This window comes from Zalophus californianus, chromosome X (assembly GCF_009762305.2).
Source record: "Zalophus californianus isolate mZalCal1 chromosome X, mZalCal1.pri.v2, whole genome shotgun sequence".
NCBI lineage: Eukaryota > Metazoa > Chordata > Mammalia > Carnivora > Otariidae > Zalophus > Zalophus californianus.
This window is the reverse complement of record NC_045612.1, coordinates 93,410,039-93,428,613: the sequence shown is the minus strand read 5'-3', so window position 1 is coordinate 93,428,613 and position 18,575 is coordinate 93,410,039. Positions and strand designations below refer to the sequence as shown.

The window sequence follows — 18,575 nt, the reverse complement described above, 5'->3', positions numbered from 1 at the left end:
AAAGGTTAGGGGAGTGATTGTTTTGTCATTGAATGTTGGTACTAGAAGCAACCGTTGCTGGTTCTCTCACTCCAGTAGTAAAAGAAGGTCTTTGATTTTTATTTGGTTCATAGAGACCCATATCTGTACTATATACGAAACACATCATTGAATTGCCATTCATAAATTTTTTGTTTTGTCTTAGGTATGATGCATTGTGTATTCTCCTTCGTCACAGCAAGAATGTCCGTTTTTGGTTTGCTCACAATGTCCTTTTTAATGTTTCAAATCGCTTTTCTGAATACCTTCTGGAGTGCCCCAGTGCAGAAGTAAGGGGTGCATTTGCAAAACTTATAGTTTTTATTGCACATTTTTCCTTGCAAGATGGGCCATGTCCTTCACCTTTTGCATCTCCCGGACCTTCTAGTCAGGTAATTGCCTGGTTTTCTTTTTAGTGATTAAATACTTAACAAATCTCTTGCCTGAAAGTTGAAGTCACAAATATATGTACATCTGTTTGATAACATTTACCTTGTGAACAGATGTGTGCACACACACACCACACCATCTGATAATCTGGGAGTTCAGTAAAAATACTTCACAGCAGTGAATAACAGTTATTAGCTCTTTAAAAACAACAGAATTTTCTTTGTTCGTTCAGTTAGAAGCAGTGGCTTAATTTTACACATGGTTATGTATATTATTTGTAAAGTTTTTTTTAATGGCCTTCCATTTATTAAAAATTAAAACATCATGAAGGCTCTAGATGAAATCTTCAGATCTTCATTCCCTTTCCTAAAAAGCAACCCTTTTTAATTGTATGTTGTGTAATTAGTCCTTCCAAAAATTTCTGCCTATATTCAACATGGGTGTGTGTGTGGGTGTGTCTGTCTGTGTCCCCTTTTATGCAAATAGAATTATATTGTTCCTATATCTTGTCACTGGAAAATAGCCAGTGTTGTATCCTTTACAGGCTTATGACAACTTAAGCCTAAGCGATCACCTACTACGGGCGGTTCTCAATCTCTTGAGAAGGGAAGTTTCAGAGCATGGGCGTCATTTGCAGCAGTATTTCAATCTGTTTGTAATGTATGCCAATTTAGGTAAGAATTTAAATTGTTACAGTTCTGTTTTAATGTATTCTATTAAGTGGCAAAGTCTTTTAAGTTGAGTGATGAAACATTTTTTACTGTACTTTTCACCTTGTACTTTATAGTTACTTATGCATATCTCTGCAGTATACACAGGCCAGAATCATGTCTTTTTTTTTTTTTTTTTTTAAGAGTAAGTAGGGGAAAGGGCAGAGGGAGAGAGACCCATGAGATCACAACCTGAGCCAAAATCAAGAATTGGATGCTTAACTGACTGAGCCACCTGAGCCACCCGGTCACCCCCAGAATCTGTGTCTTAATCATGTTTTTATCTCCTAAAACAGTGGTGCCAGATCTGTCTGGATTTGAAAATACTGATTCCTAGGCCCCATCCCACACCAACTGAATCAGAATTCTCAGAGCTAGCGCAAGGAATCCACATTTTCAAAAAGTCCCTGGATGGTTGTGATACTCACCCAAGTTTGGGTAAAGGACTTGGTCTGAACATAAGTTTCTATTGAAGTAAACTAAATTGAAATTACAGATAATATATTCATTTACCCTATTATCTATGTTATTACCTCTGTTTAACATTTTCCTTCTCAAAGTAACCTTTCTAACATCACCTGATCAGTGATCCCAGAATACTTAAAAGTTTGTTATGCTGTCTTCTACTTATTCTGTTGTTTTTTTATTGTGTTCACATTTTTGTGTTGCTCCCCAACGAGATTGCAGAGATCAGAGTTTTTCCACAGTGACACTCAGTAAATGTTTGTTGAATGAAAAGATGGACAGTTAGGAATATTATCAAAAATCCTTCCATTGTCATTTGCTGTTTGTTCATTGGCTTTGGGGTGATAAATTTCCTATGATTATAATTTATTAAAGTTTCTTCTTCTTTTTTCTTTTTTTTAAGTTTTATTTAAGTAATCTCTATGCCCAATGTGGGACTCCAACTCATAACCCTGAGCTCAAAGGTCGCATGCTCTTCTAACTGAGCCAACCAGGCACCCCTAAAATTATAAAAATTTCTTACCAATCAGGTATTAATGCACCGTTCCCAACATGATTAATTTATTGAGACATTCCATTTAAAATCTTGGTGATCGGGTGCCTGGGTGGCTCAGATGGTTAAGCGTCTGCCTTCAGCTCAGGTCATGATCCCAGGGTCCTGGGATCGAGTCCCGCATCAGGCTCCCTGCTCCTTGGGAGCCTGCTTCTCCCTCTGCCCCTCCCTCTCTCTCTCTCTCTCTCTCTCTCTCTCTCTCTGTCTCTCATGAATAAATAAATAAAATCTTTAAAAAAATAAAAAAAAATAAAATCTTAGTGATCTTAGTGATGATAATGAATATTTGGCCAAATTTGAATAACTTATTTAAAAGTTTTAAAAGAGGGGCACCTGGGTGGCTCAGTCTGACTTTGGCCAGGTCATGATTTCGAGGTCCTGGGATTGAGCCCCCAACATTAGGCTCTACACTCAGCAAGAGTCTGCTCGTCTCTCTCCCTCTGCCCTTCCCCATGCTTGTGCTCGCTTTCTCTCAAATAAATAAAAAAATCTTAAAAATACAAAAAGTTTGGGGTGCCTGGGTGGCTCAGTTGGTTAAATGTCTGCCTTCGGCTCAGGTCATGATCCCAGGGTCCTGGGATTGAGTCCTGCATCAGGCTCCTGGCTCAGCAGGGAGCCTGCTTCTCCCTCTGCCTCTCTCTGTCTCTCTCTTTCTCTCTCTCTGACAAATAATCTTTAAAAAAAAAAGTTTAAAAGAAAAAAAATACCTTTTATCCAAGATTAAGTTCTCTAATCAAACATCCCTGTCATTCCATGTTTTTTGTGTGTGTGACCTTACTAATCACCAGTTTACCTCGGGGGCCCTTTTAACATAAGCAACATTCTACTTCTCTGTAGTTTGTCTTTTCCTTTACCTTTCCATACTAGAGGTGCTTGGTTATTTGTAGTTGAAAAGGGAGAGAATATTCATTGCACAAACAAGCAAGCGGAATCTGTATTTCAAAGTTAGAAATACCAAATTTAGGCATTCACAAAAATCCTATTCTGTTCAACTCCCTTTTTAGATACTGCCTGTTCACAAAGCATACATCATTGGCATGTAATGTAATTTAATTAAGATTTCCCTGCTAAAGGCAAATACATATCCATAAATTTTATTTATTGTTTTTAAAGATTTTATTTATTTGAGAGAGAGAACACGAGCCAGGGGGAAGGGGCAAAGGGCGAAAGAGAGAGAGAAGCAGACTCCCCGCTGAGCTGGAAGGCAGACACTTAACCGACTGAGCCACCCAGGCACCCCCAGATCCATAAACTTCAATGTACCACTTATGCTTTGGGGTTCAGAATTGTTTGTATATACCATGTATTATGTAATATCCCTATAGCAGGGTCCAAGACAGCACCTTATAATCATACACATTAATATTTCTACAGTCAAGCATGAATAGTCACCCTGAGAGGGGATAAATGAAGACTGTGAATAGCCTCTTCTCAGTTCAGGCCAGCTTTTCCCACCAAACATGTTTTGACACCAACTTTATGAAATAATTTTGTTTATATTTATGATAAGAGCTTTTTGAATCTCGGGATTTCAGATAAGGGATTGTGGGCCTGTATTTTTTATACTTATGGAATATGACAATAAAAAGGACAGCCTATTGTCTAATGGGGTATAGAAGCAAATAAAAAGATAACTGCCATAAAGTATGTTAATGGCTATAATAGGGAAAAATACAAAGTGCTATGGTAGTATATAATAGGGATACCAGACCAGGTTTGGTGAGTACAGGGGACTTAATGGGGGAGTTGATGTGGGAATTGGTTGTTTGGGGTTTCTATCCAGAGTGAACAGCAGATGCAAAGACTTGGAATAAACTCAGTGTGTGGAGGAAGTGAAAGTTATTCAGACTAGAAATGATCTCTGATCAAGCTATTCTGGCAAGCCTCTTGAGGGATTCTAGACTTTATCCTAAGAGCATTGATGAGCCATTGTAGAGTTTTTAATAGACATACCTTCTAGAAAGATCACTCGGACTACAGTGTGGAATGGATTGCAGGGGAATAACACTAGAGATTGTTAAAATGATTTATAGCAGAAGATCATTGTGGCCAGTACTGGGGAACTGGCAGTGAGGAGGAGATAGAAGTGGACAGATGCTGATGCTTTTTATTAGCAGTAAAGTCAGTAGGATTTAGTGATTGGGTATTGAGAGGGGAACACAGAATAGATGTTAAGTGATGCCCAGGGTTCCAACTGAGTAGATAGCAGTGCCATGTACTGAGAGAGGAGAACACAGGAGGAAGAACATGGATAGGGGAGTAAAGTGATGAGTTAAGTTTGGGCAAATTGAGTTTGAGCCTGTTGGACGCCCAAATAGTGATGTTCAGTGTTCCGGTAGAACATTTAAGATACTGGAAATACTTTGGTATCATCTGAACGAAAATAGCTGGAACTTGAAGCCGTTAGAGTGGGTTTGATCATCCAGGAAAAGCATACAGTGTGAGACAATAGCCTGGTGTGGGAACTTTGAGGAGCAACCATTTTTCAAAGACAGAGGAAAGAAAACTCAGAAATGAGACCAAGGAGAAGAGGTTGAAAGAAAGGAAAAGAGGAATCCAAGAAGGAAAGGAAGCAGTTACGGTTTAGAACTATTCCTTAGCTTTACCCCAGGAAGGGGGGCAGAAACCAAACTGGCATGGGTTGAGGAGTAGGAAAATAAAACAGATGACACTGAGTTTAGGCCTGATTTTCAAGTAGCTTAGCTGTGGAAGAAAATAGAGAGGCAGTGTATAAAAGAATTCTTATTTCTCACTGGGTTTTCATCATCCTCCCTTACGTTGAGGATTGAAGTCTAGGCTAGTCCCCCAGACTCTCGGGCCATAGAAAGTATTCATTTTCTTTATGCCTGGTTTGACTGGAAAGTCATGGTTTTTGACCATTTTAAAACTTAAATCTAATTATACCATGGAGATTTTCTGTTCTGGTTAAATCATTCCCTGAATGCTAAGTAAGAGTTTTTTGATTTTATAAATTTCTGATTTTATTTTTATTAATTCTTAAGCTTTTAAGGTAAAACCATTATTACATCTCCAAGAGGTAAAAAGAAAAAAGTTTTCTGATTATAAAAATCATAGAAAAATATTTTAGATAATTGCTTTATTATGAAGCCCTTATCATCCTAATTCTTTTCTCTTTTGTAACTCTTCTCCCCCTCGTCCCGCTGCTTGCTTCATGGAAGGTGTGGCAGAGAAGACACAACTTCTGAAATTGAATGTACCTGCTACCTTTATGCTGGTGTCCTTAGATGAAGGTCCAGGTCCTCCAATCAAATACCAGTATGCTGAATTAGGCAAATTGTACTCAGTTGTGTCACAGCTGATCCGCTGTTGCAATGTCTCTTCAAGAATGCAGTCTTCAATCAATGGTAAAGTAGAATACTCCATCCTTTACATTGGTTTTAAAATACTGCTGGCCATTCGTAGTACCCAGTTAAAAGTAATTCTGAAGATGTTTAAATATAAAACCAAGAGTCTGACAATCTATAATATTTTGGGTTCTATACCTTTTTCACGTCTACTTGCTCCTGAGGTTGATACTAAGTGAAGTAATTTAAGAATTAACTTTTTATATAGGTAAATGCCAGTGTTGGCATTTAAAGTTCACATTTTATCATCTTGGTCTATCTGATCATTATAATGCCTAATACTACTTTCTTCATGGTACTTAAGAATATTGATTTAAAATGTTATTTTTCTAAAATACAAAATTCATAAGCTGTTTTCTATGGTGAAATCTATGTTATTTTATTGTGGAGAAGCCTATTAGTTTTTCATTGATGACAAATCTGTATTCTAGGTAATCCTCCTCTTCCCAATCCTTTTGGTGATCCTAATTTATCACAACCTATAATGCCAATTCAGCAGAATGTGGCAGACATTTTATTTGTGAGAACAAGTTATGTGAAGAAAATCATTGAGGACTGCAGTAACTCAGAGGAAACTGTCAAATTGCTTCGTTTTTGCTGCTGGGAGAATCCTCAGTTCTCATCTACTGTCCTCGGTGAACTTCTCTGGCAGGTTAAAGACAATAAACATTCATATGTCTCTCTAATTTGATTTGTTATTCCTTTAAGTAAGTTATTCACTGGGTCTTTTCCTGTTTTTAGGTTGCATATTCCTACACTTACGAACTCCGACCCTATTTGGATCTGCTTTTGCAGATCTTACTGATTGAGGACTCCTGGCAGACTCACAGGTAGATCCTTGTTTTTACTTGCCCAACTTTTAAACTAACTGAAATTGCCAGTCAGCGCTTTTTTTTCCTCTCTTTTTCTTTTTTCTTTTTACTTCTTGGAGATGTAATAATGGTTTAACCTTAAAAGCTTAAGAATTAATAAAAAGAACCCCCTTCCCTCACTTGATTTCACTTTTTATTTTTGCCCGTGCTAAATACTTCTGGCTTTCAATTTTTTTTTTTTTTAAATTAAGGACAGCATAGGCTTTTTGTAAATATCTTAATTTCATTAATGATGTGCTAGGGTTATTTTAAGATAAGTTTCGTTTTAGAATAAGTCATATGAGGTCACATTTGGTTATCTAAAAATAGTCCTTAGGTAAGAAAGTACAGTCAGTTCCCGTTATTCATGGTAGCTATATTCTATAAAGTCGCTGTGAACACTGAATGAGGGAATGCGGAGCCATTGCTCCTAGGGGAAATACAGGGTTAGGTTCCTGCAAGTCTCTAGTTACATTTTTGTCAACCGATCTATCATAACCTTTTTCTAAATGTGTGTTTATCTTTTTAAAGACAGCTTATTTACCATACATTGCTGACTCCTCTAACAGTGAACTCACAATAACTTGTGTCTGAATAAAGCTTATTTAATGCAGTGTTTTCTCTGCAAAGCCTTTTGGGGCTTACGAATACTAGGTAGCACTTCACTACACATTTGGGGGCCGTTTTAAACTATGAAATCAACAAAAAGCACAAAGTGTGGGAAGGGTTTCACTAAATAGCAAAAAGGACACTCCTTTGCAGTATGAGCTGAATCAAGCTGGGAACATACATGTTTGGTCCAAATTTTTTTCCACTCAGCACATGACCACCAAAGCGCCATGTATTTGCCATTACAAATAAAGTTTAGCAAGTAGACAAAATCACAAACACGGAATCTGTGAATAATGAACATCAAATTTAGTTTTTCAGTATATGAGAATTTGAGTGCAATTTTTTTTTTAAACTGAGGATATCCAGCATAACTATCCCTCAAGCTTCCTCCAGAATTCCTCCATCTCGTTTTTTGCCATAAAGTTTAATATATTATCTTTAATCCCAAGAATTCTAGGTGATGGTGAAGTATGGAATTAGTTGACAACTCTGCCAGATTTTATAACTTCCCTCCCCACATGAATGATAGTATAATACTTGATTTTCAGAAAGTTCAAAATTTATATATATACATATGTTATGTCTGTCAATACAGTAATTAAAGCAGCAACTTGAAAGCAAGCTCTGTAACGACAAAATGCTTAAAACTTACAATTTTGAGTCTTAGTGCAGATTGCAAATGTCAGAATTCGTGAATATTTCCAAATTATCTCCAGAATTATCATAGATTTAAGTTGTATTAATGTAAAAATAGCATCAAACCAAAAATCAATTTTCATGAGACAGAAAGTTTAATAGTTCCCAAACTATAAGCATATATTTTGAGCACTGTCCAGTACCCTTCCCAATATGGTTTTATAGGATTTGAGACTTTTCTTAAAAGTTGTTTTTAGTTGTGCCTGGGTGGCTCAATTGGTTAAATGTCTGATTCTTGATTTTGGCTCAGGTCATGACCTCAGGGTTGTGAAATTGAGCCCTGCATCGGGCTCTGTGCTGGGCATGGAGCCTGCTCAAGATTCTCTCTCTTCCTCTCCCTTTGTCCTTCCCTCCCCCTAAAAAAGAAAAGTTGTTTTTAATGGAGTCTAACTTCCTCTTTTCATTTAAAAAATATTGTAAGCACTTAACAGCATTAAACCAGTTGGTTATATCGTAGCTCTCTTGATTCATTATAGCAAGCAATAATGGTAAGGGCACATGTGCTGGATTAAATATGGACAGTTGACTTTTGTGTAATGAGATTAGTAAGGTATTGTTATTATGAATCACTGGCCCAAGCTTGAAAATAACTTTCTCATAGTGAGCTTTTGGTTCATTCGATAAGCAGTGTTTGAATATTTATGGAGTATCTACCATGTGCTTGGCACTACCAGGCATTGGAGAACAAGGCAGGCAAAGATGATACAGATAAAAATAGTATTTGAAAACAGTTAAAACTAATGGGAAGAAAATGTGATGTGGCAGAAAGAATGGCTTAACACTTCATTATCACTTGACAAAACTGAAGGTAAAAACAATATACACTGAAGTGTTTCAGATTAAACAGCAAGAGGCTTGTATGATTGGTCTGAAATTAGTAAACCTTGCAGAATAGCTGGAGTCATGATTTCCAAACAAAAGATCTTATGAATGCATGCAATCTAAAAAAAGCTTGCATTTTGATTTGGAACATTTTATTAAATAAAATTTATGGTATATAAGGCTTTTGGTTTATTTTTAAATTATGGACTACACAGGTAATGTTCTTTATGGAGATAAAACTCACCATTTTAATCACTTTAAAGAATACAGTTCAGTGGCTTTTCGTACATTCACAATGTACAACCGTTACCACTCTAATTCCAGAACATTTTCATCACTCCAAAAGGAAACCCCATACCCAATTAAGCAGTCACTCCTTAAATTTACCTCCCATCCCCCAGCAACCACTAATCTGCTCTGTCTCTATGGATTTGTCTGACCATAGGCTAGGCACAATGTCCAGATTTTGCCTGGGCACTTCAGATACATGGAATCATACAAAATGTCCTTTTGTGTTAGACATTTGGGTTGTTTTCTACCTTTTGGCAATTGTGAATAATGCTGCTGTGAACATTCATGTACATGTCATTTGTTTTTAAACATCTGTTTTCAATTCTCTTGGATATACCTCAGTAGAATTGCAGGCAGGTAAATTTTTTATTATTTTTTGTAGTCAAATTGTAAAATGTTCGGGGCGCCTGGGTGGCTCAGTCGGTTAAGCCACTGCCTTCAGCTCAGGTCATGATCCTGGAGTCCCGGGATCGAGTCCCGCATCGGGCTCCCTGCTCGGCAGGGAGTCTGCTTCTCCCTCTGACCCTCCCCTCTCTCATGTTCTCTCTATCTCATTCTCTCTCTCAAATAAATAAATCTTTAAAAAAAAAAAATTGTAAAATGTTCATAATTTACCATTTTAGCCATTTTAAGTGTAAGATTCAGTGGCATTAAGTATATTCTCATAATACTATGTTACCGTCACCACCATCCATTTCCAGAACTTTTTCATTATCCCATACTGAAACTCTGTACCCATTAAACCATAACTCCCCATTCCCCTTTTCCCCCCACTCCTGGTAACTGTTATTTTTTCTTCGATTTTGCCTATTCTAAGTACCTCATATAGGTAGAATCATACAATATTTGTCCTCTTTTATCTGGCTTATTTTACTTAATGCCTTTTAAGACTCATGCGTGTTGTAGAGGCGCCTGGGTGGCTCAGTCAGTTAAGCGTGCAGTTCTTGATAGCTGCTTAGGTCATGATTTCTCAAGGTCATGAGATCAGCCCCACGTTGGGCTCCATGCTCAGCAGGGAGTCTGCTGGAGATTCTCTCCCTCTCCCTTTGCCCCCCACCCCTGCTCACTTGCTCACTCTCTAAAATAATAAATTTAAAAAAAAAAAAACCTAATACACATTGTAGCATGTTTCTCAATTTCATTCCTTTTTAAGGCTGAATAATATTCCACTCTGTATATATACCACATTTTGTTTACTGGCAGGTGATGCTTTTAACACAAAGAAAACAGGCACAGTTTGCCCCTAGAGTCCTTTTTTTAAATTGCTTATTGGGGAGAACAAGAAATCACTGATTACATATTATTCTGTTAGGCTTGGCAAGAACTGAAAGGAAATCATCGATCATTGGCCAATCAGCTATATTATAGTAATGGTGAAAATTGTTTTGCCATAGCTCATTATTAGAATTCAGGTTCGTTTTGTACTTCCAAATTATATCACCATTTCATAGTCACAGATTACTTACTTTCCGAAATGCAGTTTTATAAAAGGAACTGACTTGAAGCAAACTCTTAGGTACAGCAGTCATAAACTTAGTTGTTAGTTGACTTTGTCTGTATTACTCTTGGTGTCCTCAAATCACTTCTGGTAGTGTCTTTGAATTACATACCTAGCAAAATCATTTTGGATTGGTAACAAGTTGGTAAGAGCACACACTGCTAGGCGGCTGTATGACCTTGGGCAAGCTGTTTGACCTCTCTGCGCCCCTCTCCTTAACCTGTGCAGAGGCTCGATAACAGTACCTGCTGTCCAGCATTAGATGACATGACATCCAAGATCTTTATTGAGTGGCACATAGTGGGCACTCAGTTAATGTTGGCTGCTATTTGATTTTACAAGTTTTAATTTTATATTTGGTTCTTTTTCAGAATTCATAACGCACTTAAAGGAATCCCAGATGACCGAGATGGGCTGTTTGACACAATCCAGCGCTCTAAGAATCACTATCAAAAAAGAGCATACCAGTGTATAAAATGTATGGTAGCTCTTTTTAGCAATTGTCCTGTTGCTTACCAGATTCTGCAGGTGAGTGTTTTTTCTTACAATTTTGTAGAAGTCTGAATCAGAATTAGGGATTCCATTTTAAAGAAAAGAATAAGAATTTGGAGTTACTATTTTAAGTTAACTTTAAGAAGTATTCCAAAACCTTTTCCATACATGGTTTTATTTTCTTTTGAAGGGCAACGGAGATCTTAAAAGAAAGTGGACCTGGGCAGTGGAATGGCTTGGAGATGAACTTGAAAGACGACCATACACCGGCAACCCTCAGTACACTTACAACAACTGGTCTCCTCCAGTGCAGAGCAATGAAACATCAAATGGTTATTTCTTGGAGAGATCACATAGTGCTAGGATGACACTTGCAAAAGCTTGTGAACTCTGTCCAGAGGAGGTAAAAAAAGAAAAAAAATGGAAGAAAGCAATTTGTTACTTTATAGGCCAGTGTTTATGTATTAATGATAATATCAAAGAAATTTTGTTTAGGTTTTGTTTGCTTTAGTGTTTACTATATGTAATCTTAAGTTAATGAGAAAGCCTTTTAGAGAAATTTCTGAAACTGTCTGAAATGTAGTCTTTCTGAAGAGAACCCAAATCAGGTTTTTTCATCTGTTTCAATTTGTCTTCTGTAGAAGGAAACTTGTGAGTCAGTTTTGTAGGTTTTTAAAATTTTATTTCAAATACAAAAAACTCAAACATGAATTTGCCTACATAATTGTTTATTTTTAAATATTTAAAATTAGGAGCCAGATGACCAAGATGCCCCAGATGAGCATGAGTCACCTCCACCTGAAGATGCCCCATTATACCCCCATTCACCTGGATCTCAGTATCAACAGGTAAATAGGGGTTGGTTTGTGTTTTTATCCCCTAGAACCAATTTTTATGCTTTATTTAAAGAATGGCTGAATTTTTTGTTGTGACTGCAAAGTAATAAAGGGATTATCAAGACTACCTTTAGAGCATGAACAAAAGAGGAATGGCTGGGGCAGGGTCACGATGGGATGTGTTTGAACTTCCCCCTATGGTGTTTTCCTGGTCAAATAGGTGCCTGTCATTTGTACTCAGACTTAGTAAAACTGTGGCAGTTGAGGTCAACATAAAATGATAATATTTAGTACAAAGGATTAGGACATTTCCTGTTAGGCTGAATCTGCAAATGGATTCCAAAGACTTGAAGATGTGGCAATGAAGGAAATTGTTCTTGGTTACGTAGCCTAACTAAGACTTCAGTGACACTCAAGATTGTTGAAAAATATCAAGGATTTGATAGATTGCTGTAAAATTTCCTGTAAGATGAGTAAATAAAATTTAGATAACCTTCTAAAACCCAGAGGTGACTAATTCAGATCTTTTGAGGCAGTGATGCTCAAATTTGAACAAGCATCAAAATCTCCTGGTGCGGACGCCTAAGTCGCTCAGTCGGTTAAATGTCTGCCTTCAACTCAGGTCATGATCCCAGGGTCCTGGGATCGAGTCCCACATTGGGCTCCCTGCTCAGCGGGGAGCCTCCTTCTCCCCCTGCCCCTCCCCCTGCTCATGTTTTCTTTCTCTCAAATAAATAAAATCTTTAAAAAAAAAAAAAAAATCCCCTGGTAGGCTTGTTCCAATACAGATTGCAAGTTTCTGATTCATTTAGGTCTGGGGTGGAACCAGAAAATCTACATTTCTTTCCCAGGTAATTGATGCTGCTGCTAGTCTGGAAGCCATACTTTCAGAACCATTATTTAAGACATTCTTATATTTCAGGATGGAGGGGTGCCTGGGTGGCTCAGCTGGTTAAGAGTCCAACTCTTGGGGGAGACGAACCATTAGAGACGATGGACTCTGAAAAACAGGCTGAGGGTTCTAGAGGGGAAGGGGGTGGGGGGATGGGTTAGCCTGGTGATGGGAATTAAAGAGGGCACATTCTGCGTGGAGCACTGGGTGTTAAGCACAAACAATGAATCATGGAACACTACATCAAAAACTAACGATGTGATGTATGTTGATTAACATAACAATAAAAAATTATTTTAAAAAGTCCAACTCTTGATCTCAGCTCAGGTCTTGATCTTAGGGTTGTGAGTTCAAGCCCAAGTTGGGCTCCAGATTGGGCGTGGAGCCTACTTTAAAAGGCGGGGGGGTGGAAATAGAAGCATACTCAATAATTAGAAAATGCATATTCAACATATTTTCATAATACAAATTATAGAAAGACCTAAAATCTTATTGACTGGTGGGAATGTACAGAAAAATGAGGGTTCATGGGTTTAAAGGGTTAAGAAATGAAATTTACAAGGAAGAAACTTACTTACCTTGGCCCTGAGAAAGCTCATATATTAATCATGCCTGGCTCGTCCATGTTTCTTTAATACTGTATTTTCATTAGCACCATTCTGTTAAAGGTTGTTGCTAATGCAGATCTCATATGACCACAATCAGTCAGATTTGTCATTATCATATAGAAGCTTTCCAGGTGCTTGAAAGAGTCAGAATAAATGTGTTCTAACTCACAAATCATATTGTGAGTGTTTTTGACAATAAACAATAACAGGCTGTAATCCCTTATTTGTTGGACTTAGGTCTAAATGATTTGGGGCACTAAAAATCACTTCAGGTAAAGATTTATACAGATCTACACTGCTTTTGTTTGGGGTTTCGGGGTTTGCATTTAGGCTTTTTTTTTTTTTTAAGATTTTATTTATTTCAGAGAGTGAGAGCATAAGCAGGGGGAGCAATAGAGGGAGAGGGAGAAGCAGACTCCCCACTGAGCAGGGAGCCCAGTGTGGAACCTGGATCCCAGCACCCTGAGATCATGATCTGAGCTGAAGGCAGACGCTTAACCAACTGAGCCACCCAGGTGTCCCTAGCTTTCCTCTTTGAAACGAATTTGTTTTTTCTTTCTCACCATTAGCCTAAGGATATTTACTCTTTGTAAGTTCCGGGAATAAAAGAAATGTTTATGTGTCCACAGATTTTAGCCCATGATTTTAAAGTTTACTATATGAAAAGTTTTAACATCGATCTCTCCTCCCCTCTCAGAATAACCATGTGCATGGACAGCCATATACAGGCCCAGCAGCACATCACATGAACAACCCTCAGAGAACTGGCCAACGAGCACAAGAAAATTATGAAGGCAGTGAAGAAGTATCCCCACCTCAGACGAAGGATCAGTGAAATGCACATAACTAACTGGTTCCATCAAGACTGTGCACCCAGGCCTTACAGTCCAACCTTTTTCTGTGTCTGGCTAATAATTTAAAACTAGAAAAACTATTCCTAATCATAACATGGAGTGGAGAGTTTATTCACTGTCTTATCTGCAGAAATTTGCTGTCAATATATAACCCGCCTGCAGTGGAAAGTGTATAGTGTTTTGTAATAAATGGCCTGATGCTAATGTGTAAATGGCAAAGGTGTATATAGTATATTAATGTTTGACTGTTAATTCTTAAGCAAGAAACTTTTCTTGAGGAGACTCACAGATCTACAAAAACTACAAGTTAATTTTCTTGTTCTACCCACTGCACTCTGCAACCAGTGTTGCCTGCCTCGTGGCAGTTGGATCTACTCCTTTACAAAAAAAAAATAAACCAACAGCAACAAAACAGAGCCCATCCATGTCAACCACACCAATAGTTTCATGTTAATTCTTTGCCACTGGAGTCAGTTTTACTATGAGCAATGATGTAAGGCTGGTAACCTTTAAATTATTTGGTTGATGTGGACAATTGGTGATGTAACATTGTTTCTAGATCTTTTTCATTGCCTTTTTAATTCTGATATTAGGTTTAATCACTTTGAAGCTATAGTTATGCTGTAACATTTAGCATGGCTTCACACCAGGTTAGTGTAGCCAATGAGGAAAAAAATTACCATAATGACAGCAGTTGTCCCAGTGTGACAGCTGATTTGCTCAGAGCTTTTCCTTCTTACACGTAGAATATAAATATAAAACAAGGGGAGAAATGTGATATGATAAACAGGCGGTTTTCAGTTACACACATGTTGCTTATGTCTGATGTTTGACAGTTCGATCTCTGGGTGGGATAAAGAAATTTAAGTATCAGTAATGGGAATTTTTAAAGATTTAAAACAAATATGCAAAAATTTGCTATGCCAGGATGCTTGGAGCATAATAGAAGACTGTATTTGGTGTGCTTGTTTTGTTTCTTTGGTAGAGCTTATTAGGTGAATCTTCTAAAACTTTCCTTCTGCTGGACCCCAGTGAAGTGGAAGTCACCAGAATCCCACAGTACTTGGAGCACCACTGCACCAAGATGTCTAGCTGAGTTTCTGCTCGAGGCACAGTTTTACTTGAAAGCAAGAATTGTCCTAGCTCCTTTTCCATTATTCCAAAACTTTGAATGTTCAAAGCAGGGTCTTGATTAAAAAGGAAACTAGTGGTTAGTCAATCTAATTGAGGTATCATAATTTCAGCATAAACATTTAATTAAAGATAAGGAACTCATCAGTTAATACTGTATTTAAAAGAGAATTGGTAACTTGAATGTGTGTAATTTTTGGAACCTGTCTAAAAACCAAATACCCCTGCAGATACAGTCCACCCTATTCTATTTAAATATTTTGCTGTTTTATTTTATAGAAATTATTTTGCTGAATTCACAAATAGAATTTGATTTACGAAGAACTTTTTGTCCTGTGGTGTGTTTTTGGTTTTGTTTTTGGGTTGGTTTTTTGTTTTTTGGTTGTTTTTTTTTTTTTTCCTTTTTTTGTCTTTTTTTTTTTGAGGACTGCATAATAAAATTCTGTGCATAGCATGCTTAGGCATGACACTGAATTCAGGAGTTCAGTCACATCGAGTTTTTGTGCACAGAAAGATTTGACCTTTGGCCCTTGACTAAAGATTTAGAGAAAACAGGATGTTGACACTGTAAAAGTTTCCTAACATAATCTTGTACTTTTTGTATGTTTTTTATATACATGTATATTTAATGAGCACAAGCTTGGTTGTATTTTTTACAATTTAGTTAATAGGAAAATGTTTTGTCAAAAAGGCTATAGTTGGAACTGAACAAAGCAGAAACAAAATTGAGAATTGCTTTATTTTGTGATTAAAAGGGGCAGGTATTTAAGATAAAGCTTTGGGTATCTTATTTGCAGTACTCTATAGTCCATTTGTGCTTCTAGGTTTTATGTAATAGGAAATTTTGACACCAGACAGATCCTGTTTTTACCTTAAGTATATTACATCTGAGTATAAGTTTGAGCAAAAGTCCTACACTTTGCAGTTCCAGTTGGTAGTTTGAGTTCCTCAATTCCAGGCCTCTTTAGCAATGAGCAAAATAGGTTAACTTTATTTGGACAATTTGCTATCCTTAAATACACCTTCTCACCAGATGAGGAGAGGTGGTTTTTGTATTTCCTGCTCCTTAACAAAGTATGTGATGTACTTAATTTAAAAACTTTAATGACTTCCTAAACACGAAAAACTTGACATTTGAAAAGGCTGTGAATTTTTCTCCTTGGAGGGAGATCCCATCTTGGTTGCTTTGAATTGACAATTCCCCTTGTGCCAGGTGAGGGCTTGTGAATCCTTTTCCCTCCATTTGTGGAAGAGCCGTCTGTGTTGTGCCCAGGATCGAGGGAAAGTGAACAGGGAGATTTATTTTTGTTTGTGTGAATTGTTTTCTCTAACTTCTTAAGCAAGCATAGCGGAAATTTTAAGGCGCATGTTATTGTAAGCAACATGGTGGTGTTGAGGTTTTTTTCTGAACATCAGTGGCACATTTTAAACTTCCAAGTCTTCAAAGTGCCTATCTATCTTTAATTCTCCCTCAACTGATTTCTTGAGCCATATATATAATTCCTACTTTAAATGTTTGTTTCAGAATCACTAGTCTTCCTTTCAAAGAAATACCCCCCAGGATTCTAAATGGCATGATAACTTCATAGAAGACCATAGAATCTGTTAACGTAAAGACTAAAGCTATTTTTCATTGTTAATCTGTGAACAAGGGCTTTGCCCTGTTGGATCGAAGTATTTCCGTGCACAACTTGGTAAAAACCATATCGCTGCTGTTTCTAAGCCCTCCACCAACCAAATTTTCATGCTCGGCATTGTAGAGGCAGAAATAACATAATTTCCCAACCTTGTGTCTTTTAGCTATTATATATACAAATTTAGAATTAAAATGTTTTATATTTTTTTCATGATTAACTTTTATTAGTGAATGATAAGTATTTAATCCTAGTAGTGGTTAAAAAGAAGAGGAGCCTTTTTTTATTGAAATTACGTTTGTAAATGAAAGCAACAGTCTGTGAATTTTCTGATGACTACTCCAACAAAATGGTTCCTTTTACTTTTTCTTGGTATTTTTCCAGCTTCTCTTCTCCCACGAACTCTTACTTTGCTGAATTTTGTGGTTAATTTGGTGGATATATCCTGCCTTATTTAGAATTCTAACTGGATAAGAAAATTGCCTTTTCCTTATAACAAGTGCCCAACTTTGTCTGTCTCTAGCTGGAAGGTACTACATACTGCAGAGAAAGGAAAACATCCTCCTTCCCGCCCCACCCCACCCCGTTTTTTGTGTTACTAAGAAAAAAAATCAGTACTGGTTTTATAGTAGTGCTCAACCAAAATTGGTCCTGCACCTACATGAGTGTTTAGTGTTTAAAAATAAGGTTTTGGGTGTGATACATCACTACAAAAAGTGCTAAATGTATTAAGAACTTGCTGCCGACTGTATAACAATTATTTTACATTTGCAGAAATGTAGCGCTTTTCCTCCAGATTCATAGGTGTAAGAAAAAAGGGGGAAACGTGCACCATGTTTTAAACTTGCAAATGATTTTTTTTTTGAGATCCAGATTCCCCAAAGGAAATTCACCACCCAGATCACACACTTCTCAGCCTTTTACAAGCCAACAGACTGAAGATTGTCCACAGTTCCTAAGATTTAGCACATATACAAAAATAAAACTTTATAAATTAAATTTCGGCTTTCCCTTTTATTTATTAAAATATATCTAAACAGGTAATTTAGAGGTGTAATAGATTTAATGGGAACTTAAAAAGGGAAGTGTTTACAAATAGAGGAATTTGGCCCTCCTTTTGTATCTCCAAAGTATATTCACATCTAAGCAGTTCAAAAATTGAGTTGTGATCTAATTGCTGACTTAACAGTTCAGTCTAAAATGGAGACTTGGCAAACACTCTGGTGTGTGTTTCAAGGTTCATTTAAATTATCAGAAGTGCAGCAGGTCAGATGTTTTAAGGGGAGTCATAGGAGTGACAAGTCAGTTAATTCTCCAGCAGATTTCATCTGCTCTACTTTTTAGTATCTGAAATGCAATTCTTTGTTGCGGTGTTGCAAAGAAATAGGATTTCCACAGAAGCCTGTTGGTGTGTCCTTTAAGTTGGGGTACTGCTAAACACCTAGCTCAGATTTTCTACATTTCTGAAAAATAGAATCAAAAGACTGATATTTAACCACTGTTCTGCATTTTGGAAAACCACTTGGATTAAACCGTTTGAACTTTATTCTTAGCTACATGAATACACTTAATTGAATGAAAATGTACATAGCCACTGCTATTTTGAACTGACAACTTACAGGTCAGTAAAAAATTAACAGTTAAATTTTTACTATCTATCTACCTAAACGTTTAAAGTTGGGGGTTACATAAAAGGTTTTCATAGCTCATTTTCTTTAGGGATAAAAGTCTCAAAGGGCATTTCTTCAACCACAAACTTTTGTCCATAAAACAAATTTCAGACCCATATAAAAATGACTTGATTGTCCATTTAAATGACAAGACTCCAGAGTACAGTGGGAATGCTTTCAACTGTTT

The 18,575-nt window shown here is 37.0% G+C and overlaps 1 protein-coding gene across 6 annotated transcripts in view; it reads left to right on the top strand.

The window, feature by feature from the left end:
• Positions 1-17,717, top strand: part of USP9X (ubiquitin specific peptidase 9 X-linked) — a 157,773-nt gene extending 140,056 nt beyond the window's left edge. For 4 of the 6 annotated variants that reach the window (XM_027607493.2, XM_027607494.2, XM_027607495.2 and 1 more), the window contains exons 37-45: positions 185-410; positions 932-1,082; positions 5,316-5,501; positions 5,933-6,153; positions 6,243-6,331; positions 10,643-10,799; positions 10,954-11,166; positions 11,516-11,611; positions 13,797-17,717. In XM_027607493.2, the coding sequence (XP_027463294.1) occupies positions 185-410; positions 932-1,082; positions 5,316-5,501; positions 5,933-6,153; positions 6,243-6,331; positions 10,643-10,799; positions 10,954-11,166; positions 11,516-11,611; positions 13,797-13,934 (1,477 nt within the window). In that variant the 3' untranslated portion in view covers positions 13,935-17,717. The remainder of the gene's footprint in view (positions 1-184; positions 411-931; positions 1,083-5,315; positions 5,502-5,932; positions 6,154-6,242; positions 6,332-10,642; positions 10,800-10,953; positions 11,167-11,515; positions 11,612-13,796) is intronic. The other 2 variants (XM_027607496.2, XM_027607497.2) reach the window with 2 other exon arrangements.
• The last annotated feature ends 858 nt before the right edge of the window (positions 17,718-18,575 follow it).